This window comes from Lynx canadensis, chromosome D1 (assembly GCF_007474595.2).
Source record: "Lynx canadensis isolate LIC74 chromosome D1, mLynCan4.pri.v2, whole genome shotgun sequence".
NCBI lineage: Eukaryota > Metazoa > Chordata > Mammalia > Carnivora > Felidae > Lynx > Lynx canadensis.
Genome location: NC_044312.2, coordinates 39,917,168 through 39,941,499, shown reverse-complemented (window position 1 = coordinate 39,941,499; position 24,332 = coordinate 39,917,168). Strand labels below are relative to the sequence as shown.

Here is a 24,332-nt window from a genome sequence, read left to right as displayed (position 1 = left end):
GTGCAAACAAATAACTAATACTGATGGGAGTGACGGAAGAAGGAAACCATATTTTTAGATTTCCATCATTAACGATCCTTTTCATATATGTGGGAGGAAAGTCATTTTGTTCACATGTACATAGGTTATTAGATTATTTAAGTTAGGTACTCAACTCTAAGTTCATTTGAAAACTCAGCATTATTTTTAGACTTTCATCAAGTCACCACAGAGTTTCTACTCTGTTAATAGGAAAAAACTAGTAAATAGTTCATGTATCATGATGAGCAGCACAAATTTCAGCCTCTCTTCTAAACTTCACCCCTGTCTCCACCATTCTTAACTTTGTCACGTGGCTGTCTCACAGTTACTTAAAACTCCCTGTCTGATGATAAATCTATCCTCCCTTGTCTACTGAAACGTTGTCTTCCTCAACGTTAGTGAATGGTCCCACAGTCTGCGGTTATCTAAGCCAGCCCGGTGCTACTCACGTGTAACACTGCCCCCCTTCACATCTCTTTAGAGACCAAGTTCTCTTTATTTTGATCTCTTTTTTCCCTTCATACCTTTGTTCAAAACCACTCAAGCTTTCTTATCATCTTTACCCCACACTGGTTAGGTAGCCCTTCGGTGTTCCAACTTTATGTGGGTCACCTGTTAGATTGCTGGGTGAGACTCTTATTAAGTTGTAGGCTCTATCCCTGTCCCCTGTGCCCACACTGCCCTCTGAACGGTGTACGGTGACTGTGGTGTCTCATAAACATGAGAAGATGGGTTCAGGGCTCACTTGCCTTCCAGAATTCCTGCCTACACTTTATTTCTGGCCACTGCAGAATCTTCGATTTTCTTACCAGATCAGCCGTGCCTTGAGGAAGATATTTTTACTGTTTCATCCAGCTCTTTCAGTTTTTTAATTGGGAGTACTATTCAGATCTCTAGTTTGTCAGAATTGTAATTCTTGCCGTATCCAAAGGAACACTTACTTTTCAGCCCCTGCAGTTCCCATTTGGAATTGCTTGCTTGATGTTGCCAACTCTCTTGATTTTTCGAAAGCATCTAGGAATCTCATTGGTTTAAAAATCCTTATTTTTAAATATTGGCCACAGATTTAATTTCTTAAATATGAGTGAATCACAAACTAATGGTGAGTAAAAGCAGCCAGACAGAAAAGAATACCTAAGTGTAATTCTATATTTGTACGAAGTTAAAGTAAACAGAACTAATCTGGTTTCAAGGTTAGAACAGTGGTTATCTTTAGGGGTGTATTGACTGGGAAGGAGTATGAAGGAGCCTTATAGGTGTTGGTAATGTTCTACATCATGATCTGGATTGTATTACGTAGATATATGTAAAATTTTTTCAGCTGTACACTTGGGTTTTGTGTACTTTATTGTTTGTAAGTTAAAATTAGAACATTTTTTTAATGTTTTTATTTATTTTTGAGAGAGAGAGAGAGAGCGCGCGAGCAGGGGAGAGGCAGAGAAAGAGAGGGAGATACAGAATCCACAGCAAGCTCTAGGCTCTGAGCTGTCAGCACGGAGCCTGATGCGGGGCTCGAACTCACAGACCATGAGATCATGACCTGAGCCGAAGTCAGATGCTCAACCAACTGAGCCACCCAGGCGTCCCATATTATAACATTTTTTAAAAAGTACGTCAGACAAAACCATAGTTTGCCAGTTTTTGCCTTCAGTAGATTGTTTTAATTTTATTCCTTGATTAAGCCAGAGAACTATGTATTTGCAACACAGTTCTGTTCCCTTAGAGAGTTGTTTTTACTATACTGCGTTTTGGTGTTGTCCTGTTAACCCATATGGAAGGATGTTTGGGGAAATGAGAATCTTGTTTTTGACTGAAGGGATCTCTTTATGAAGGTAGTTGAGCGAAATTTTCCCGATCGTACCAGGGATAATTCGGGAGCACCTGATTGTCTTTTAAGGTTCTAGCTAGTTCTGTTTTCCTCTGTAGCCTACTAGGAAGTACAGGGCCTGGGCAGCTTTTTGGCTCAGGTGGTTGAATGTCCAACTCTTGATTTTGGCTTAGGTCATAATCACAGGGTCGTGGGATCGAGCCTCATGTCGTCGGCTCTGCACCGAGCGTCCCATATTTGGGTCTCGTCTCTAGAATAGAGTATAAAACCTTATAGAACGTATTTTGAATGCTAATCTTCCACAAGTTAATTAAACGGTATGCATTCTGTCATCGTTTAGCAAACAGAAAAACATCTTCCCAAAAACATTTTTAAGTTTGAAATTTGTGTTGCATGCATATTGTTGGAAAATAGTCGAATTTTGGTGTTTTTGTTTGAATTTAAATTGAAAATTCTTCCTGGTTATAAAATTGTGATGGGGGCCAAATAGCATTGTATATGCTGCTAATTTATAAACGTAGAGAATAATAAAGTGCTTTTATTATAACTAGTGAGTGTGGCAGGTACTAAGCATAATGGTAGAATAATTTGCTTGGTATATAACAGATGCTGAATAAGTGTTTTTCTTTTCTTTTAGCTTCCTTATCAATGAAGACCCACCAGGTTCCTTCAAAAATTCTTTTTAAAAAATTATTAAATAAGATCCGAAGCCAAAAATCTCTCTGGACGATTCAGTCCACGTCTGAAGACGAAAACGAAGTGATTACCACTGCTAGTGAGACTGAGAGTAAAGCCCCAACAGTCGAATCAGGAGCAATTGCTGACGAAGATAGAACATTATCCTCTGGGCAGGAACAAGGTGATTCTCTCCAAGAGTCTGATTTTTGTAGCACACAGACCCTTTTTAAGTTGTTCAAAAATATGATACCTGAAAAATCAAAGAATAATTGGTCAAAGGAAGAAAATGCTTTAAAGCCCATGATGCTGCTACTTCAAGGCAGTAAATGTTAAAAACCTTAGTGAATCTCCTTCCATACACACTAACATGGTAGTATTGTTTATATATGGTTGACCCTGGCACAAAACACGTTTGAACTATGTGGGCCCAATTATATGTGGATTTTTCCATAAACATACTAGAAGATTTTTTTGGTGATGATGATGATTTAAAAAAACTCACATACGAACTGCGTAGCCTAAAAGTACAGAAAAAATTAAAAAGTTAGGTATTTAAGAATATAGTATATAGGGGCACCTGGGTGGCTCAGTCAGTTAAGCATCCACCTATTGATTTCTGTTCAAGTCATGATCTCACGGTTTGTGGGATCAAGCCCCGTGTTGGGCTCTGTGCTGACAGCACAAAGCCTGTTTGGGATTCTTTCTCTCTGCCCCTCCCCAGCTCATGGTCTCTCACTTTCTCAAAATGAATAAACTCAAAAAAAAAAAAAATACAGTATGTAATATCTATAATATACAAAATATGTGTTAGCTGACTGTATTATTGGTAAGACACCCGGCCATCAGTAGGCTATTAGTAGTTAAGTTTTGGGGGAGACGGGGCACCTGGGTGGCTCTGTCAGTTCAGGATCTGATTTAGGCTCAGGTCATGATCTCACGGTTTGTGGGTTTGAGCCCCACATCAGGCTCTGTGCTGACAGCTCAGAGCCTAGAGCCTGCTTTGGATTCTGCGTGTCCTTCTCTCTGCTACTCCCCTGCTTATACTGTGTGTGTGTGTGTGTCTCTCTCTCTCAAAAATAAATAAACATAAAATTCTTTAAAAGTTTTGGGGGAGTCAGAAGTTATAAGTGGGGGTTTGGCTTCTAACTGTGGTGGTGTTCAAGGGTCAGCTGTCTATTTTAGGTCCAGTAATTGATGAACCAAAATTAACCGGCTTGCTATGGTTAAAATATTTAGCGTATTTCTAATTTTTCTTGTTATTTTTTGTGCTGTAGAGAGCATCCTTTTAGCAGTCTTTGTCCACATCTTTATTTCCTTAGGGACAACTCTTGAATTCCTGAATCAAAGAATATGAACATGTTAACAGCTTTTGAGTATATTGTGTCGCATGTTTATTTCACAGTCCCACCAGAGATTTGGCTTCTTTGTTACTCTTCAAGAATTTAGGGCGTTTTTTGGTAGACAAAAAGGTTATTTTAAGTACATTTCCAGGGGCGCCTGGGTGGCGCAGTCGATTAAACGTCCGACTTCAGCCAGGTCACGATCTCGCGGTCCGTGAGTTCGAGCCCCGCGTCAGGCTCTGGGCTGATGGCTCAGAGCCTGGAGCCTGTTTCCGATTCTGTGTCTCCCTCTCTCTCTGCCCCTCCCCCGTTCATGCTCTGTCTCTCTCTGTCCCAAAAATAAATAAACGTTGAAAAAAAAAATTTTTTTTTTTAAATACATTTCCAGAAGTTACAAAAGTCAAGCACAACAGCGTCTGAAGTTACAGACTAACAAATGAATCGTGATGACATAACTCCTCTTTGATTTGTTTTTTTCCTTAGAGCTTTATCTTCTATGTATTTTTTTTAATGTGATTGGATTTGTATGGAAATATTTTGCTACCAAGCTTCTGAACCAAGTGACTTATAGCTCATGTCTAGATTTTGGATTTTATCCTAAGTACAACAGGAAACCTTCTGGAAATAGTTTCTTCCCTTGACCTCTTGACACCACCTTCTCTTGGTCTTCTTACCTTACTGGCTCCTCCTTCATAATTTCCTTTGCTGCTCTTCTCATCTCTACAACCATGAGTCCTTGCCCCCAGAGCTTGTTTCTCAGATCTTTTCACACTCCCTGAACGCCAATGTCATGACTTTACGTTACCATCTTCGAAGTGTGTGTTTCTAGCCTTGACCTCTCCTTGGAACCCCACTCATTTACTTAAATGTCTTATTTGACATCTTCCTGTGTAATCGTCATAAACTTTTCCAAAACTGAACTCTTAATATCCCCTCTAATACCCACCTGCTTTTCCTACACTCGTCCACATTTCAGTAAGTGGCAATAAAGTTTTCTTGCTGAAGCCAAAAAGCCTGTCCTTCTGGTTCCCTTTTTTATATCGTACAACCAAATCGTCACAGATCCTTTTAGTCTCACTCTCAAAACCTGTCCACAGTGCCACCACTTCTCACCACCTACTGCCCTAGTTTAAGCTAAATTTCTTGTCCAGTGCGGATTCTTGCAGTAGCCTGCTAACCGTCTTCTGTCTTCAGATTTTGTACCTTCCTGCTGTGGTGTAATCCCAGAGTCATCCTGTTAAAACACAAATCACCTCATGTCATTACTCTCGGGGAGGCCCTCCAACAACTACCCAATTTGTGCAGTTAAAACCAACGTGCTTATAGTGGCATCAAAGCCTTGCATAATCTGCTCGCGCACACACCTCTCTCCCACCACCTCTCTCACCCTACTTCCTCTTGACTTCCTTTCCAGCCACACCTCCCTCCTGAAGCACTCACCATACGCACTGTCTTCCTGGCTGTTCCATGCACACAGCAGACATGACTCACGTGGTCTTTGCAGATTGCTGGTCTTGGCTGGGATGCTCTTGGATGTTTCTGTGCCTTACTCTTCCTTCAAATACTTGCTGAGACCTGGCTTTCTCAGAAAGGCCTTCTCTGTTCACTCTATACAAAATGGCAAGTTACTCCTCTCCCCCATTCCCCTTACCCTTCACTCCCTATCCCCTCTACCCTGCTTTCTCTCCATAGCTGTTACCAGCATCTCCTAGACCATAAATTTACTTTCTTGGCTTATTTGCTTCTTGCCTTGACACTCTGTCCACCCTGCACATCCTCCAATCCTGGTATAACCTCCATTGAGGGTAGGAACTTGGTTTTGTTCATTGCTGTATCCCCAAGGCTTAGACAAGTGCCTTGTGCATAAAAAAATGCTGTTAGTATTTGTTGAAATAATTGAGTAGCTTAAAGCAAGAGAGGTAAGTTTGGAAAGTCAGATGTATATATGATATTTAAAGCCATGGGAACTCTTTCAGGGGAAAGAATTTGGTGAGAAGAGGACTTAGGAGACCCTTTGAGGGACTCCAGCATTTAGCAGATAACTAAAGAAGGGCAGACCGCAAAGTAGTAAAAAGGACTGGCCAACAAAGTAGGAGAGAGTATGATTTCGGAATTCAGTAAAAGGGGGATTCATCTTCAGTCATAACCAAGTTAATTTTTTGGAAGGCCCTGTATGAGTGGGCTTTCTCCAGCTTCATCTTGCTTCTTTCTCCCCCTTGTAAGCTGACTACACCTTATATTCATTCTTAGACATCCCCACATTCTCTACCCAGCTGATTCCTCCTTACCTTTCAGATGTCCGCCTAAATGTCATTTCCTAAGACAAATCTCATCTGAGCCCCTAGCCTAATTCAGATTCGCTTATAGTACTCTATTATATAATCCTTTATTTCTCTTATATAGCACCTACCAGTTTCTAGTTTTATAATTTTTTCTGAAGATGAAAGGTGAATATGTAATGTTTCTGTCTGCCCACTTGCCTGTAAAGCCTCCTGTCCACCTTTTTAAAATGTGCCACTGTGTCCCCAGCATGCAGCACATAAGTAGGTGCTGAATAAATGAGTTAGTGAGTGAATGAATGAGTGCTTGATGCAGCGTTCCTGGCTCCCCTGATATGATCAGAAAAACTGATTTAACTTCCTTCTCTGCTCTGATTTAATAAATAACCAAAATCCTGATATCTAAAAATGTCAAGGAGGGTACTTGGGTGGCTCAATCAGTTAAGTGTGTGACTCTGGGTTTCAGCTCAGGTCCTGATCTCACAGTTTGTGGGATTGAACCTCTCTTTGGGCTCTGTGCTGGTGGCATAGAGCCTGCTAGAGATTCTTTCTCTCCTCCTCTCTTTGCCTCTTCCCCATTTGCACTCTCTCTCAAAATAAACTTAAAATAAAAATGGACTTTCCTTAAGCTTCTCTTTTTTAAACTTTGGTACCTTGCTTATTCTACTCTTTCATGCTTTTCTCTTGTGTTTGGAACTATCAGTACACCTTTTTAATCAATTCTTCATTTTTTCCTTTTGGTTCACAATTTTCGTCTCCCATCAGTCTTCTTTTATTAGGCTCAAGTTTAATGGATAAAATATGTGGTCATCTGGAACATGACTGGATCTTAACTAAATAAGACATATAGATGAACCAAAATTGAATTGTTAATCTGAATGCAAGTTGTTTTTTTTGTTTTTTTTTTTTTTGTTTGTTTGTTTTACTTTGTTCAGATTTAAGCTTGACAGTGATAATACATTCATAATAATGTATCCTTACAGTTGCTGAAAGTGATACTTTAACAGTTGACTCTGGACCACTTAGTAGTGAAGAGAAACCACTTTCATTGGATACAGACTATGAAAAGGAACAAGGTATTTTTATCACATTCTCAGATTAAGCTTGCTTAACATTCTTTGTCTAATACAATTACATATGTGACAAATGAATAAAGAGAATAATAGTGGTGTCAAAATTCTAAATTATTGAAACTAATTTTTGTTTTGGGGATTCTCCTAGAAATAAATGAGACTCAGCCCATCACAACTGTAGCTCAGAGTTCGGTTCTACTTCATCCTCAAGAAGAAGCAGCCAGAATTAGAATGGCAGCAAGGCAGAAACAGGTAATCTGAACTTTTTATTTGTAGAGGTTTCTTTCTTTGGCTAGGTACCATAATTTTGTTTGATCAATGAAATTTGTCTTACTATCTGGCTACTTTTGATACTGTTTCTTCTACCTTGTTAGAAAGGACTTCATCTCTGCTTATAAACTATTCATTTAACCCTTACTACATTGTTTTGTATTTAATACTTTTGTATGTATCTTCTTTTCCCTGTAAAACTTACCATTTTTCTTTAAAGACAGAGACTGTCTTTTTTAAAAATTCAATTCATTTTACATAGTTTCTGGTTCAATGCCTTATACATAATAGTAAGTGCTCAATAAATGTTCGTTGAATAAATGAGTCCCTGTCATAATATTAGATACTCAGCTAGGCTTTATAAATCTCAAAAGTTTTTCTGAAATACTCTTTTTCAGAAGAAAAATTGTAAATTCAACCTCCTTAACTATAATTTTGGTCCCATCAGCTTTAATAAAAGATTTTTTTTTTTTTTAACACAAATTACCTTGAAGGTGGTTAATTGTTACTAAGCCAGTTTATAGTCATAGTTTTTTATATAAATACAGTTGGGGAGTGAGAATGCTATGAGCCAGTATTTCTTCTCAGATAAGTGTTTTCTAATCAATATTCTAAAGCAATATTGTCCAATAGAGCTTTCTCTGCTGTGGAAACGTTCCATATCTGTGTCCAGTATGGTACCTGCTACATGGGCTGTTGAGTACTTGGCATGTGACTGTCGCCACTGAGGAACTGAATTTTAAGTTTTATTTAATTTTAATTCATTTACATTTTAATAGTCACATGTAGCCAGTGTACTTCTAGAGGTACTACTGAAATATAAACGGTCCAAATTCAGTGGCTCCTATGAGTGAGGGAAAGAAAGGAAGGTGAAGACAAGAACTCGGCCGTAGCCACTACTGCCTGATCAGGAATAGGTAAAATACCAGATTGAGACATTTTTTATTTTCGAAACCAGATCATTCTTCATTATCTCTAGTGGAAGTGTTCCTCTTGATAAAACTTCACATTCGTTCCTTGTTCTACTTATTCAGTAAGTATTTATCTGTTATGTGTGTTCTAGGGACTGTACGAGATGCCCTCTTTAGCAGGCAACCAGTCACACTAGTCCCGTCCTCAAGAAGCTCGAGGTTCCTCTCGCATGTTCTAATTACTTGGATCTGTGTGTGTGTGTTGGTGTGTTGGTGTAATTATTAGAGTTTATGTGTTACCCCTCTGCCATTGTCTTCATCTGTTTCACGTCTGACAGAAAAGACACAGAATGTTGCTCATGTTTTATTTGGCCTCTAGATAACTGCACCCCTTCATGGGTGGGCCTAAGAAATCAAATTATTTGTGAGGCCTTAGTATTTAATTTCTCTAGTCATTTTTGTTACTGAGAACACTGGAAAATTAAAGGTGCGAGCACAGAATTTGGTCGAGCATCATAACAGATAAAACAGTGGCAATAAGAGATAAAACATTACCACTTTCTTCTCGACAGCTGGTACTCTTGGTGATGAGATCAGTTTCCTTTCAATGTAATGCATGTAAACTTTTGTTGAGTTTGTCGTTAATAGATCAGTAGTATTTTTGTTACTTAGATCATGGAAATCGAAGAGCAGAAGCAAAAGCAGTTGGAATTACTTGAACAAATTGAACAACAGAAGTTACGATTAGAAACTGATTGCTTCAGGGCTCAGCTGGAAGAAGAAAAAAGAAAAAGAACTCAAGAGACTGGGGTAAGATGCAGGAAATCTCATCCCTACATAGATTGTTGAGGGATAAGAAAATATGAGCAATCTTAGCATTCGGGAAAGTGAAATGCATTTTTAATCTTATTTGGTAATTTTTTTTCTTTTAGTGCTGTGTGTGTGTGTGTGTGTGTGTGTGTGTGTAGATATAGGTATACTTACACAAACCTGATGGCTTTCACCTTTCAGTTTCTAGAGGGTGCCATCGTATATGACCATGATTTATATGTAATGTGTACATTGAGCTCTTGGGCTTGGCACTAAAGGAGAATGGTGGGTTACTTCATTTCTTCATAATGGAAGTGCCAGTCTTTTGTATGAAAAATAAAGCTATGTGAAAGTTTACAGTCATCGAACTTTAGTTTATGTAAAATACTTTAGGACTTTTTTCTAGATTTGCCTTTCAACTAGTAGCTTTGTCTTTCATTAGGTCGGCACTGCTCCAGCATCACGCGCCGTCAAATCCGATGAGGATAATCACAGGCAGATGATTCGTATCTATCAACATCAGCTTTTACAGCAAAACAGGTATTAGCTAGGGTACGGTTTCTTGTGATAGTGTGTGGCTGCATCTGCAGGATTTATTATTTGGTTTATATGAAGATCTAATCGGGATTCTCTTGGAACTACAACGTAGAGGTTTCTCAGAGATCAATATGAATGTTGTTCCTTTTTTGTCCTAATAGCCAACCCTGAATTGCTGTTGGTTAAATTTAATACTTGGGTTAATTGAACACTTGGGAATATAGGGCATGTTTTCCTCAAGAAAGAACAATGTTTGTTTTTTGTGTTTGTTTTTGGTAGGTTTCACAGACAGTCTGTGGAAATAGCCAGGAAGCGATTACTCGAATATCAGACTATGTTAAAAGCAAAGTACCCACCCGTGTTAGCCACTTCATTGGTATCTGATTCTGTTGTAACAGTACCACCACAGAAATCTGAAAGACCCACTGTTATATCAGAGCATTGGGACCAAGGTCAGAGACCCAAGTTGAGTTCAGATGTTTTAGCCAAGCAGTCTCTGGAGTCAGAGGAACAGCCTAAGCAATTCTCACAGAGTGAAGTACAACAGGGAGACTATAAATTGCCTCATAAAGATTCTCATACACTTTCAAAGCCTTTGTCATATGATAGACCGCGAATATTACACGATCCTAGAGAAATAGCTGAAACGTCTACGGCAACAACTTCTCAAACTTTAGACTCCCAGCAAAGATTCTCAGAGAACAATGAACATATACCCTCTAAGCTAACTGAACGTTCTTCATTCCAACCACTGGCAGCTGAGCGTGCTTTTAGTTCTCTGCCTGCTACAGTGGAATCTGGAAAAATCCAGGAACCCTTTCCAACCATAAGCAAAAGTACAGTTCCTGTAAGTCCTTCTGTAATCAGCCAAATACAGGATAAGTCTTTGCCATCCTCAGAGAATATCACAGCCCAGCAGGGTAATTTGAAGGCTCTCCAAGAACAGTTAGACCGACAGAAGGAAATTCTTCGGTCAAGACAGGAAGCTCAAGAACAATTGCTTTTGCACAAACGAAAAGAACTGGAAGGACAAACTGGCCTCTCGATATCCCTTCCATTAGTACCTCTGGATTCATTTGCTACACTGCCTTCTGCCAGAGCTGAATCAGGGAGAATCCAGGAATCTTTTCCAATCAGAGATGATACTGCAGTTTCCTCAGGCCATCTTGGGGTCCCACGACTTCAGGATAGGCTTTTGAGTTTTTCACAGCCTGTCTTATCACAGCAAGATAATTTTAAATTTCTCCAAGAACAGTTAAATATTCAGAGGGACAGCCAACAGGCTAGGCGAGAAGCCCAGGAAGTATTATGTGTACATAAACAGAGTGAAGTGGATGGGAGAATATGGTCTGAACAGACTGAACCCCCCTCTCTCCCATCTCAGGTGGCTCAGCATACATTGACTTTGCGACCTTCTGCCGGCACTCATTCTGGAAAAATCCAGGAGCAGTATTCATCTGAGAGTGAGAAGGGACTTCTCTCAAGCCAGCCTGAAATCCAGCAATCTCGGGATAGGTCTTTGAGTTTCCTACAGCAGTTCCTACCTTTGCATGATAGTATGAAGCTGCTCCCAGAACAGCCGACGGCACAGAAGGGCGCTCTTCAGGCGAGGCCTGAAGCCCAGGCGGAGTTGCTTTTGCAGAGACCAAGGGATTTGGGAGACAGTATGTCTGGGCAGATGAGTTCTTTATTCCCACCAGTGGTTGCTCAGTGTTCAGTTGCTTCACAACCTTCTGCTAAAGCTGAGCCTAGAAGAATTTCTTTATCTGAGAAGGAGAGTACCGTTCCTTCAAGTGACTTGGTACTCCCGGCATTTCAGGACCAGCCTCGTAGTTTGCCACAGTGGGAAAATTTGACAGCACGTCAAGAACAGTTACACGTGCAGAGGGTGATACTTGGTGCTAAACAAGAAACCCAGGAATTTGTACACAGACAAAGTGAATTAGAAACAATGGTTTCTTCTGAACAGACTGGCACCTCTTTATCCCTGTCCCAGGTAGCAGAGTCTGAAAGAGTCCAGGAGTTTATGTCAGTCCAGAGTGATAGTACAGTTCCTGTAAGCCATCCTAAGATCCCAAGAGTTCAGGAAAGACTTCTGAGGTTTCCACAACATATACTACCTCTACAGGATGATTTGGAGGAACACCACAAATGGCTAGGCCTGGGGAAGGAGGCCCTTCATTTTAGCCAGAAAACCCAAGAGAATCTATCTTCTGAACAGACCGACTCCTCATTCCTGCCCCAGTTAGGACAGCCTTCATTTACCTCATTACCTTCTGCTGAATCTGGTACAACCCAGGAAGCCCTTTCAACAGAGAGTGATACTAAAATTCTTTCAAGCCATTCTCAGATCCCACAGTTGCAGGATAGGCTTTTGAGGATATCACAACTTATCCAGCCTCAACAAGATAATTTGAAGGCTCTTGGAGAAAGGTTAGCTATACAGAGAGAAGCTATCATTCAGTCTAGACAGGAAGCTCAGGAAGAATTACTTTTGCATAAACAGAGTGAGTGGAAGGAAAGAATATCTCCTGAACAGGTTGGCGCCTCTTCCTTCCTACCCCCAGTTGCACAGCATTCATTTGCTTCATTACCCCTTAGTGAATCTCGAAGAGTCCAAGAACCTTGTTCAGCTAAGAGTGATAATTTGGAGATACCAAGATTGCCTGACAGGCTTTTAGATTTATCACAACCTGTTTTAACCCAGCCAGATCACCTGATTGCACTTCAACAAGAACACTTATCTGCACAAAGAAATCCCCTTCCATGCAGCAAGAAAACCCAGAAAGAATTGGTTTTGCCCAGACAGTATAAATTTGAGGAAAAGTTACCTGCTGAGCATTTTATCCAACCTCACCAGGGTGATTTGAAGGCACTTCAGCAGCAGTTAGATATACAAAGGAGATCCATTCGATCTAGACAGGAAGTCCAAGAAGAATTACTTTTGCAAAGACTAAGTAAACTGGAGAAAAAGGTCTCATCTGAGCAGACTGGCTCTTCACCCTTATCCCAGGTAGCACCGCCTGTTGCCAATTGTGAAAGAATCCAAAAGCCTTTTGTACCCAGATGTAACAGTACTGTTCCTGGAAGTCACCCTGAAATCTCAACATCACAGGACAGACCTTCGAGTTTATCACAGCCCGTTCTGCCTCAGCAAGACACTTCGACAGCACAGTTGGACTTGCAAAGGGAAGTGGTGCTTTCTAATGAGAAAGTCCAGGAAGAACTTCTATTAAACAAACACACACAGTGGATTGAAAGTGAGTCTTCTGAGCATGCTCTTTCCTCTTTGTTTTCAGCTCACAAAAGAGAGCATTCATTTATTCCGCTGCCTTTTGCTGAAGTTAAATCTAAAAACAGTTGTGGATTGTATTCCTCTAAGAATGAACATGCAGCTCCCTCCAGCAATTCTGTGATCCCCAGATTTCAAGATAGGCTTTTGAGTTTTTCACCACCTGTCTTAACTCATCAAGATAACCTGGAATTTCAGAAGCAGTTGGATCTACAAAAGCAAGTTCTGCGTCACAGCCAAAAAGCCCAAGAAGAGTTGCTTGTACAGAGACAGATGACACTGCAGCAGCAGATACAGAAACATCAAAAGACTTTGAAGGATTTCTTTAAATACAGTCAGGTATGTAATTAAACTTGAATGCCTAGAAATTAAATAATGGACGTAACCCAACTCAGACAAGCTAAATGTTTTTTAATCTCAGGCCTGAATAAGTTCTTAGTTATTGAGGATAAGTGGTTTGACCTTAACTGCTTTATTTTTCTACCTTAAACAATGTGGAAATTAAAAAGTAAAAATTGATCCACCGTGCATGGTGTTTCGGAGGTTAATAGTTACTGGAAGCCCAACTGATTTCGGCCAGTAGTTTGACATAGCCAAGTTCAAACACCATTAAAATGTAGATTGTCATTTGAAGTTTTATCACAAAGGGTTTTGAACTTACCAAAAGGTTAAATTGCAGAATAGCGGAATTTCTTTTATGCAGATAGCAAGTCTTGTGCTTTCTGCATAGCACTTTGTGGACAATTGTATATGAATCAAAATTAGTACCATCTTTTTCCTTAAGTGATCATATTACCGCATGATTTTAGGGCTGATGGACAGTTAGAACTGCTGCCTGTTACTGAATTAGAGGGCAGACTCTACCACGGTCACGTAGACATCCATGTTCTCAGTAGGGGAGACAGGAGTATATTCTGAGTGTGAAGGTGTCTATTTTATTTTAAAAGGTTACTTCCTAAATCTATGGTTTAGTCTAAATAGAATTCCTTAAATCCTTTGATGTTCAAGAGGAGCTTGAGTTGAGTTCATGAGTACTTGAGTTCTAGGGATTTACTGGTCTTTTTAAGGAAAAGTAATGGGGAAAGAAAAGCAGGGGGGAGTACTCAAGTAGAATGTCTTATGAAAGATACAATGGAAGCTGAGTTTTAAGTCCAACATTGTACTTTTCAATGGAATATGGTTTCTGTATAAGAAGCATTTCTCATCTTTTTTAATGTATAAAGCTGTAATAGTGTGAGTGATGGAATTATTTATTTGCTTGAGGTTCTAATTTAAGAAGGGCAGTACACATCTGATGAATTCTTCACATGATCTCTCATCTTGTGTCATCCCCACCCTCAATTGTCCACTTTTTCAGATAAGTCAGCCCACAGTTGGAAATGACGTGCAAAGTCAGAAGCTCAGAGAGTGGCTTCCTCGTCCCCAAGACCTAGCAGGAGACGATCAGGAAAACATTAGGCCTGTTACTAGGAGCAACTCCGATGACAATCAGCTGCTTTCAGAAAGTAGTGCCAAGCAAAGTGGTAAGATAATTGTATTTTATTGTTAACTGTCTGCTGGTTACTCTTTGCTTTCACCTCCCGCAACCCTCTGGCTAAAGAAAAGTTTGTCGTATGTTAACAGATCTGTATTATGCCTAACTTTGTCTCTGACTTGATAGGCAAGCATCTGGACAAAGAACTGGGCAGGAGATCCTCCAAGCCGCCTGTAGCAAAAGTTAAATGTGGATTGGATTTGAACCAACACGAACTTAGTGCTATACAAGAGGTAGAATCGCCAGCAAGTGGCAGAACTTCTCTACTAGGTAAACATGCGGTTTGATAAAATAGGGTTTTGTTTTTAATTTTTTTTAACATTTATTTAATTTTGGGAGGGGGGAACTAGCACTAGTGGGGCAGGGGCAGAGAAAGAGAGACAGAGGATCTGAAGCAGGCCCTGTGCTGTGAGTGGAGAGCCCAATGAAGGGCTCGAACCCACAAACCGTGAGATCATGACCTGAACCAAGAGTCCGAAGGCTTAATCGGCTGAGCCACCCAGGCGCCCCAATAAAATGTGATTTGTTTAATAGTTTGCCGGTTTTCTACATTTTTTTCAGGATGCTAAATTTTTGTTTTGAAGAAACAGACTGCGAATACTCATGAGAGAAAAAAATGGGTTTACATAAACAGTATTTAAAATTTGGACTTAAAGAAATGTGGCATTAGGGAACTGATTTCTTCTTGTGTATGGTGAAAGCCTATTTACTGTATTCCCTATGCTTCCTTTCATATCTGCCTTCTAAACCTGTTTCTTTAGGAGTAACTCTTTTTTTCTCTTCTTCTTTGCTGCTTTTCTACTTCAATACCTTCAGTGCTCTTTTCGTGTATCTTTTGAGGATAATTATTATGCTTAAAATTCTGGCTTTATGAACAGTTATAAGCAGGTATAATTCTTCTCTCTACTTCTTCCTAGATGCAGTTATCTGGAAAATTCCTCCCTGCGATCTTTAGTAAATAGCCCTGGTTGAGTTTCATAATGATTTTTAGATTTCAGACTCAAGCAAATAATTGATCGAGTTTATCCGAGCAGATCCTTGTGTCGATCTCTCCGACACGCAGTAACCCATCACCACTTCTCAGTTCTTGTTCCGCTCTGGCACCTGCCTGTTTCCCTGCCCACTGCCACTCACTTCATGCAGACGCCTGAGTGGCTGCTACAGCTTCCAGTGTTCCCTGTTTCCAGTCTAGCTTTACTCTCATTTTCCCACGGTATATTCAGAGTAGTCTCCCTCTGCATCTCCGTGTTGGAAACTCTTCACCGGGTTTCCCTTCGAGTCGAGGAGTAAGTCTAAATTAAGTCAAAGTCCCTACTGTCACCTGCAGGCCCTTCGTGATCTCGCTCCTTCCTTCAGGGTGGGGTTCACTGCTACTTCCCTGTAAATTTGTCCTGAGCTATCAAGTGTCCCGCCCCCTGCCTTTGGGAGCTTTTATCCTAGCCTTTATCACACTTCTTTGGGGAATTCTTCTAGTTAGAATACGACAGGCACACAGTTTAAAAAGGCAAATAGCGCTAAAAGGTTATAACATGAAACAGCATGTTTTCCTGCCCCTACCCACCCTTCACCCCTTAACTTTACCAGAGACAGCCACTTTTCAAGTCTTTTATGTTTCTTCTTATATTTACCACTATCCTTGGCAATAAATTTCAGGAAAAATCCAGCTAAATTACTATCATGCTAACATGTTAAGTTTTTTTCACTGTTCAGTTAGTGTGCTATATTTCCTTTTTTGTAAAATTTCTTTTTTTTTTAATGTTTATTTTTGAGAGAGAAACAGAGTGCGAGTGGGGGAGGGGCAGAGAGAGCCGGAGACGCAGAATCCAAAGCACGCTCCAGGCTCCGAGCTGTCAGCACAAGAGTCTGACGTGGGGCTCAAACTCACAAATGGCGAGATCGTGACCTGAGCTGAAGTTGGATGTTCAACCAATTGAGCCACCCAGGCACCCCCTAAAACTTCTTTTTCTATAGTAAATTGTCATTTTTTATTTGCTTAAAGTTTCTGTTGAATGTCTGTCTTCTTACACTAATACTTCTGTTAAATACCTCCAATGTAAGGGAAGATCACACTATTTTCTCTGTGAAACACCTAGTTGGAAGTTGGAGGACAGCTGTTCTGCATTGTTAATAAGGGTGTTAGCGCTTCCAGAAGGGACAAAAACTGCTTCTTGGAAAGGTACCAAACCACAGTTGTACAGAAAAAGATAAGCAGTACGTCTGTAGTTACTAAAATTTCATGGAGGTAGGAGGCAATTAGAGCAAGAAATAATGACTACAAAGACTGATGATAAAAGTAATGTTGAGAAACACTGATCTATATCGATCCTCTAATTTTCTTCTCTATAGTTCATTTCTTTTGGTTTTACTTTCTGGAAGAATTGCCTCAGTGTATTTCTCACTTACGAATTTTTATTTTGACTATCACATTGCACTTTCTAAAAGCTTACTCTTCCTGTCTTTTTCCTTTTTCATAGCATCCTGCTGTTGTGTCACCAATGCAATTAACTACTTTGAAAATATATATATATATATATATATATATATATATATATATATATATATATAGTGTTTTTTGTTTGTTTGGGTTCGTGTATTTTCTCTGTCCAAATTCTTTTGTTCCTTTTTTGTTGTTTCTGATTTTTTTAGAGGCTTTTCTCTAATATCTTGCATATTTGAGTGGGATGCTCATGGCTAATTAGAAATTCTGGGGGGCGCCTGGGTGGCTCAGTTGGTTAAGCGTCCGACTTCAGCTCCTGTCATGATCTCACGGTTTGTGGGTTCGAGCCCCACGCCAGGCTCTGTGCTGACAGCTTGCTCAGAGCCTGGAGCCTGCTTTGGATTCTGTGTCTCCTTCTCCCTCTGCTCCTTCTCTGCTGGGACTTTGTCTCTTTGTCTCGAAAATAAATAAATGTTAAAAAAAAAAAAAAAAGAAACTGTGTAGTTGGCGGCCCTGTTTCCTGCTGGACTTCATTAGAAAAAATGGTTTCTCATCAGGCACCTTCAATTCAGTATCTGTGGTTCTTTCCTTGAGGCAGTTTAGAGTTTAGTTTCTTCAAGGAAAGATCTGCCAAGCTTGATATAAGTCTGGCTCTTGCTGTTATGGAGCCAGACCTGGGGGGGAATCTGCATTGAGGATGCAGACTTTACTACCCCTGACTTCCTTTTGGCACTCTTACTTCCTCCCACCCTTGTTTTCTTTCAGTGCCGAGCCCCCCCTGAGTTCAGAGTATACTGGATTCAGTTTCTCCAGAGCGTAAATCGTTAGTCTCCTCTGGGGATAAATGTAGGCGGTGGGATGGGTCTGTTCGCAGTACATATTTTTAAACATTGTCCCTGTCTTCAGTTCCCTGGTGCACACTTTCCTTATGTAATATTCGGTGCCTTTAACTGCCAAGTTTTTCTAAGGTGGTGCACAGTAGATTAGCTTCTACTTTTGGGTATCTCCCATGCCTCTGTTTCCTTACTTGTTCATTATTATATTTGTATCAGAGTATAATATTCAGAGAATTGCACAAATCATAAGGGTTTATTTCAGTGGTTATCGCTGTAATAGCCATCCCCATGTAGCCACCACTCAGGTCAAGAACTAGAGTGTTACAGAACTCCGTAGACTGTCCTCTTGCGTCCTCCCAACTATGGCCTCTCAGTTCTCTCCAGAGCAAACCTCTGTCTTGATGTCATACCACAGATTCGCCATGGTTATTTTGACTTTATGCTATCAACACATACCTTAGAATACTACCAGTGGTTAGTGAATTCTCCAGGAACTTGAATCCTGTGATTGGTCAATACTGAAGTATTATCTGGTATTTGAACTAGGAGCAGCCTTAAAGTTAGGGAAATGGAAGTGAAGTAATTTAAAGGCCTGTGTGAAAAACTTAAACGGTTATTATTTCCTTGCTACATACATCAGGTGTGTAAAATTTCAGATTTTTATCTGTAATCTCTATTGCCTTTTTTGTTTGTTTTTGGGTTTTTTTTTTTTAATTTTAATTTCTAATTTTTTTTAAGTTTATTTATTTATTTTGAGAGAGAGAGATGGCACAGGGGAGGGGCAGAGAGAGAGGGAGACAGAGAATCCCAAGCAGGCTGCATGCTGTCAGCACAGAGCCCGACACAAGGCTTGAACTCGTGAACCATGAGATCATGACCCGAGCCAAAACCAAGAGTCAGGCGCTTAACCAACTGAGCCACCCAAGTGCCCCTAAATAGCCATTTTTGTTTTAACTAACTGTGGAAATGTAAGTGGAAATGTAATGAGTCCATCTTTTTTTTTTCCTTGCAGATTCTTGTCAAGACAGGGATCCCCTGAGGGTCTCAATAAGCCGAGAACAAAGTTTCTTTGGGAGCCCACTGGACTGTGAACCGTTTGGTTGTCTTTACCCGGTTGCCCAGGAGAACGTCTGTGGTGCTAACTCCAGTGAAGCAGGTGAGAGACCAGTGGAATTCCTGTGCACAGAGATATTTATTGTAGTGTAATTTATAATGACAAGTGGTAGATAACTTTAATGACGGTTGGGAATAGAATCCTTATGGCGCATCCGTAATGTGCAGTTCTGTGTACTTGTTAAATTAAGGGGGTAAAACCTGTCTTTATGGTGTAAAAATTGTATGGAATTACATCATCAAAGTGTTGGTACAGGTTTACCTTTGTTGGAGGCCAGGTTTCACTTTCTATTTTATATGCTTATGTATTGTAGGGTTGTTTGTTTTGTTTTGTTTTACAAAAAGCATGTACTGTTTACACAAAAAGTTGAATGAGGGAAGTGGAGTTTATTTAGAGAATGGTAATTTTGCTTTTAAATTGTTTCACTAAATAAATGCTGATGGGAAGCATATGAGGATATAAAGTTTTCACAGTTGGCAACCTCTGCAAATTTTGTTTAAGCTTATTTGTAACAATCCACATTTAACTTAATACTGTTAAATATTATCTTTAAAAAATTCTGTGGTATTCTAAATGACGTGCTTTATGTTCACTTTTAAATATTTGGAAAATAGAGTTGCAAGGGAAAAATTTTAAAGTACTTAATCCTGCCACCAAGACACAACCAGATTAATTTCTTCACTTATGAATTTCTGTTTTATAGGTATACTATTGCTTGCCCTACAAAGCATAGTTCCAGTGCTGCTTCATTAGTGCCAATACTTTTCAGCAGTTACCTTTTCCAAGCAGATTTCTTTTAATTTTAGCCATCACTGTCGTTTAATAGAGTGAGAGATGAGAGAGAGCCATTCTCTTTTTGAGGGTTTATAGAGAATTTTACATCTCTTTTTAATTGGAGATTGAAATACCTGCAAAGGATATAATTTCCAGTGAATTAGAGTTTTTGATATTTTATTTATTTATTTACTTTTTTAAAAAAAGGTATTTACTTATTTTTGAGAGAGACAGAAACAGCACAAGTGGGGAAGGGGCAGAGAAAGAGGGGGAGAGAGAAATCCAAGCAGGCTCTGTGCTGTCAGCTTAGGGCCCCATGTGGGGCTTGAACTCACAAAACGTGAGATCATGACCTGAGCCAAAACTGAAAGTTGGATGCTCAACCAACTGAGCCACCAAGGTGCCCTGAGTTTTGACATTTTAAAATGAAACTGTTACCATTCTTCTCAATTTAGCCAAAGAATACTTGTATTTCCTTTTTATTCTACCCGCAACCATCCTCTAGCCAAAGAGGACCAGGAACATAGCCATAGTTGAACAAAGTGGAATGTTCTGACTTGTTGCAGTGAGGTAGAATGCCCAGCACAGGGAGCTGTGAGGTGTCTCAGGACAGGTATTAGAAAGGACTTACCGTAAGATTCGGGCCTGTATTTGGTGATCTGGGGGAGGCTTTAAGGAAATGGGCCTTGCTTATGAGTATTGGATGTTATCAGGAAGCAGGGGCAATTCCACTATTGGGTACCATAAAAACTTATCCAGGAGGTAGGAATGATGGTGCAAGGCTTATGAAAACTACGCTTAGTAAAGAAGCAGCAGTTACTCAGAAAAAAAAAAAGGCAAGAGAGAAAACACCAAAGTGCCGTAAGTGGTTGCTTGTGAATGGTAGGAAAAGGAAGAATTTTATTTCTTCGTAACTTTTGAAATCGTAACGAGCATCTATTGCCTTTATTATAAATTATCCAAGGTTTTTCGTTTTGAGAGAGAGAGAACGCGCGGGAGAGGCAGAGAGAAAGGGAGAGAGAGAGAATCCCAAGCAGGATCCACAATGTCACTGTAGAGCCCGACACGGGAGCTCTAACCCATGAACAGTGAGATTGTGACCTGAGCCGAAATCAAGAGTCAAAGTTAAGACTCTTAAGCCAAAACGCTTAACCAACTGAGTCACCCAGACAGCCCTCTAAATTATCATTCTTAACTATGTCTGACAGATTAAACATATATAAAAATTACACTTTCTGTCTCAATAATTCAGGCCATGGCAAAGAGATGCTTGATCATTTTTATGGTTTGGATAATACTCATGGTTTTGTTTATGTTTAGACATGCATACCAGTGGCCTGATTTTTGTCTTGATCCATCATAGTCACAGAATGGCCTTTTCTGTTGGTACCGTGAAATTCCTCGTGTTTAACAGAACACCAAGGCCTCAGTGATAGTGCTGGGTCAGCTCCTGGCTCTCAGGGACTGCTTTTCTCTTATAATCCTCCCTGGATTCAGATCTTTTCTGTCTTAGAAAAGAAGGTCCTAGCTTTCTACTTCTTCTCTGTTCCCTCCCTTCCTCTTTATCCAGGTCTTCATCACCTTGCCTTAATTTCTTAGTAGGTTAAGTGGGATCACTAACTTCAAGCTCTGTAGCCTTTGCTTTTGTAGGAAAGCAGGAAACGGGGCTTTGCTTCTGAAGGAAAGCAGGAAATTCTTGGGTAGCATGGGAAGATTACTCTGCTTAAGGCATTACTCTGCTTTCGTGATGCTACTTCCCTTTTTGAGTAATCCCATCATGGGCCCCTTCTATTGGGGACCAACCAGTGACCCTTTTTTCTCTGCCAACTGCCGTCGGGGACCTGTCCATTGAATTCTTCAACATCGTTAATTACTCTGACCTTGTTCCTTTCTCATTTTTATTTTTTCACCTCTTACCAGTACCCAAATCCTCCCTCTGGGAGAGTCTTCTTGGTATCCGTGTAGAGTTGTGATTATGAATTGAAAAACTGCAGATTAATTTCCTATCTCCCAACTAGCTTTTGAAATGAGCTGCCTAAGAAAAAAATAACAACTTACCCTGCAATTCACCATATCTTAGTTTCTTTACTGAAAATTGTAGTGTGTATTGAAGAAACCGAGTAACAGTTTATTGGTTAGAACAGTTAGGTCACAATGATATATTTTTTAATGAACTAGAAGAGAATAAAAAAGTGTTTAAGAACAGATTGTACTTACTATAATATTTGGTATTAGCTTTGCTTCTGCTTCATTATCCATAATATAAATATTATGAATATATGAGTAATATGCATGTGTGGCCTGGGTTATCTTTTAGAACACACTTAAAACATATTTAAGAAACATACTGTTAATGTGTATGATATCTTGTAATAAAATCACGGTGATAATGAGACACAAAGTTTATGTATTTGGTGGCACAGTTTTAATTTTATTCTGTTTTAGAGCCACAGATGACTATACGCTTTGGCCAGTTTTCTCATCAACTCTTTTGGAGTAAGAGAGAAATTAACTCAGAATACCTGAATTATCAAGTGAGGCAAAATAATGTTTATATATTTTTAATACATCAAATATAATTAAGAATCATTCATAATAAAAGCAGTGTGTGCTCATTGTGATTTTAGAAAGCACCAAAAGTAAAATTCCTCTTTTTCCTACCACTTGTTGCATTTTGATGTTTTTGTCTTTTTTTATATGCATTTTTCTCAACTTTGAGATCATCTTGTAGTCATGATAGAATATTCTTCACTTAATAACAAAAGCATTTCCCATCATACTAGCAGTTTTCTATTTTTCGTAGAGTAATAACAAGTACAGTTTTCCAGGGAAAAGATGACTAGGAAATGTTTTTAATGAATAATAAAATGAATGTTTTTGGGTTTTTTTGGTCTAAGATAAGGCAATCTTACAAAGCAAAATATGAAAGAAAATTGTCGGAAAACAGAAATGATGTCCTTTGGTGCTAAGAACTTGATTTGTAATAGTCTAAATTCTCTCCCCTCCCCTCCGTTTCAGTCAAGGTCAAGGAGGCTGTGACTGAGAATGACGCAATATTAAGTTATGCTGTGGAGGAAGAACATACATATCTGAGTCCACCTGTGAAGCCACATAATGTTAGTAATGTCTTAATGTGTACCCCATTGTTGGACCTGTTTGGTTTTACGTTGTCTTTAGTTTATACAAGTTGTGAAATGTTAAAGTCTGTGTTCTCTGAGATCTACTCTTCCTGAAGTGGATCAATGATGAAAATAGCCAAATCTGAGCATCAGAAGACTTTCCAGTCTATCTGATGCATGATCTCTGTAGTTCTGAGAAGCAAAAGTAATTTCAAACAGTAAGGGCCTATGTCTGGTGTGTGTGTGTGTGTGTGTGTGTGTGTGTGTGTGTGTGTGCGTGTGTGTGTGTGTAAAGGTGATAGTATATAACCGAGAACTTGATGAATGAGATAGGGATGGGGTGGAGGAGATATGTGTGTGTATGAAAGTCTAATCAGTTCTGAGCAATGATGAAAAGGTTTTAGTACTGACCTTTACAGCTATGAAGGTTTCTACACTTGATCTGAGCTCAGAATTGATAACTGCTAAAAGAGAACTGTTACTGATTTGAGTTTTTTCTAGCTATTACTTCCTACATTGTAGTCTAATGTTCCCCTTAATTTTTAGGCTGAAACAGAAGAGATTTATCATGAGCCATTATCATCAATAACTGTTTCTACTGGGAGCTTTTTAAGTTATGAAAACACAGATTTGAGCCTTACAGATGCAGGTAATAATGTCAAAATGTTTGTAAATAAGTTGAAGGACCAGCATCAGTGGAGTTTGATAGATTGGTGAGAGCAAACATTGAGAGATCATCCCAATGTGCTGAGAGGGATTGTTCCTTTAAATCTCAGGAGTAAACTATTCATGCCTGACAGAATATTGGACAGTATGATACTCTAACCATGATTGGAAGTCACAGGCCTGCAGACCCACAGAGATGCTCTGTGGATCTCCAACTACATTTTGACAATAATCTGCTATGGTCATATTTTCCCATTCAGTGGGAATCTATCTGAGCAGATTTCTTCATTGCCCTGCTCCCTTATCAACATATATTGTTGGGCCTCCCAAAATGTGTCTCTAAGGAAGTGCCCAGCCATTAAATATTTTCCCTAAACTCAATTTTCAGGGTCATTTTCAGAGCATGCATCGGACCACAGGGAACAAGAACCTACCACTGCTAAAGAAGAGGAAACAAATGTATTAAGTTCTGTAGTTCCTGCATCACAAGTCAGTTATCAAAGGCAGGACCCTGGGGAAGTTCATAAACCTGTGTTGCCTGCAGTGGAAAAATTCACATCTGGTCAGACACACCTTCAGCAGATGATGGAAAAGCACATAAATGAAGCAAATTTGATGACTGAGAAGACAGACTTGCGGGGTAAAATGATTTTGAACAATACTTGTATATAACCTTTCATCCTTTCAGTTTGAAGGAGTGATTGAGCTTCGTGTTTTTGTTTTTTAATGTTAATTCATTTTTTGAGAGAGGGAGACCAAGCAGGGGAGGGGCAGAGAGAGAGGAGGAGACTCAGAATCCAAAGCAGGCTCCAG

General features: G+C 39.6%; 1 protein-coding gene and 2 non-coding genes across 11 annotated transcripts in view; all 3 read left to right on the top strand.

Moving 5' to 3' along the window:
* The window catches only part of CEP295 (centrosomal protein 295), a 56,261-nt gene that overhangs the window by 25,262 nt on the left and 6,667 nt on the right, over positions 1-24,332 (top strand). For 8 of the 9 annotated variants that reach the window (XM_030332980.1, XM_030332973.1, XM_032595050.1 and 5 more), the window contains 12 exons: positions 2,487-2,708; positions 7,130-7,222; positions 7,368-7,471; positions 9,073-9,210; positions 9,653-9,750; positions 10,027-13,378; positions 14,397-14,562; positions 14,700-14,843; positions 18,859-19,002; positions 22,753-22,850; positions 23,400-23,502; positions 23,908-24,159. In XM_030332980.1, coding sequence (XP_030188840.1) covers positions 2,487-2,708; positions 7,130-7,222; positions 7,368-7,471; positions 9,073-9,210; positions 9,653-9,750; positions 10,027-13,378; positions 14,397-14,562; positions 14,700-14,843; positions 18,859-19,002; positions 22,753-22,850; positions 23,400-23,502; positions 23,908-24,159 — 4,914 coding nt within the window. Of the gene's footprint in view, positions 1-2,486; positions 2,709-7,129; positions 7,223-7,367; positions 7,472-9,056; positions 9,211-9,652; positions 9,751-10,026; positions 13,379-14,396; positions 14,563-14,699; positions 14,844-18,858; positions 19,003-22,752; positions 22,851-23,399; positions 23,503-23,907; positions 24,160-24,332 lie in introns of those variants that run through there. The other variant, XM_030332979.1, reaches the window with a different exon arrangement.
* Positions 22,972-23,051, top strand: LOC115526652. The gene has a single exon (XR_003972700.1). It is a non-coding gene; the product is annotated as a small nucleolar RNA U2-19 (small nucleolar RNA).
* Positions 23,235-23,304, top strand: LOC115526651. Its single transcript, XR_003972699.1, has one exon. It is a non-coding gene; the product is annotated as a small nucleolar RNA U2-30 (small nucleolar RNA).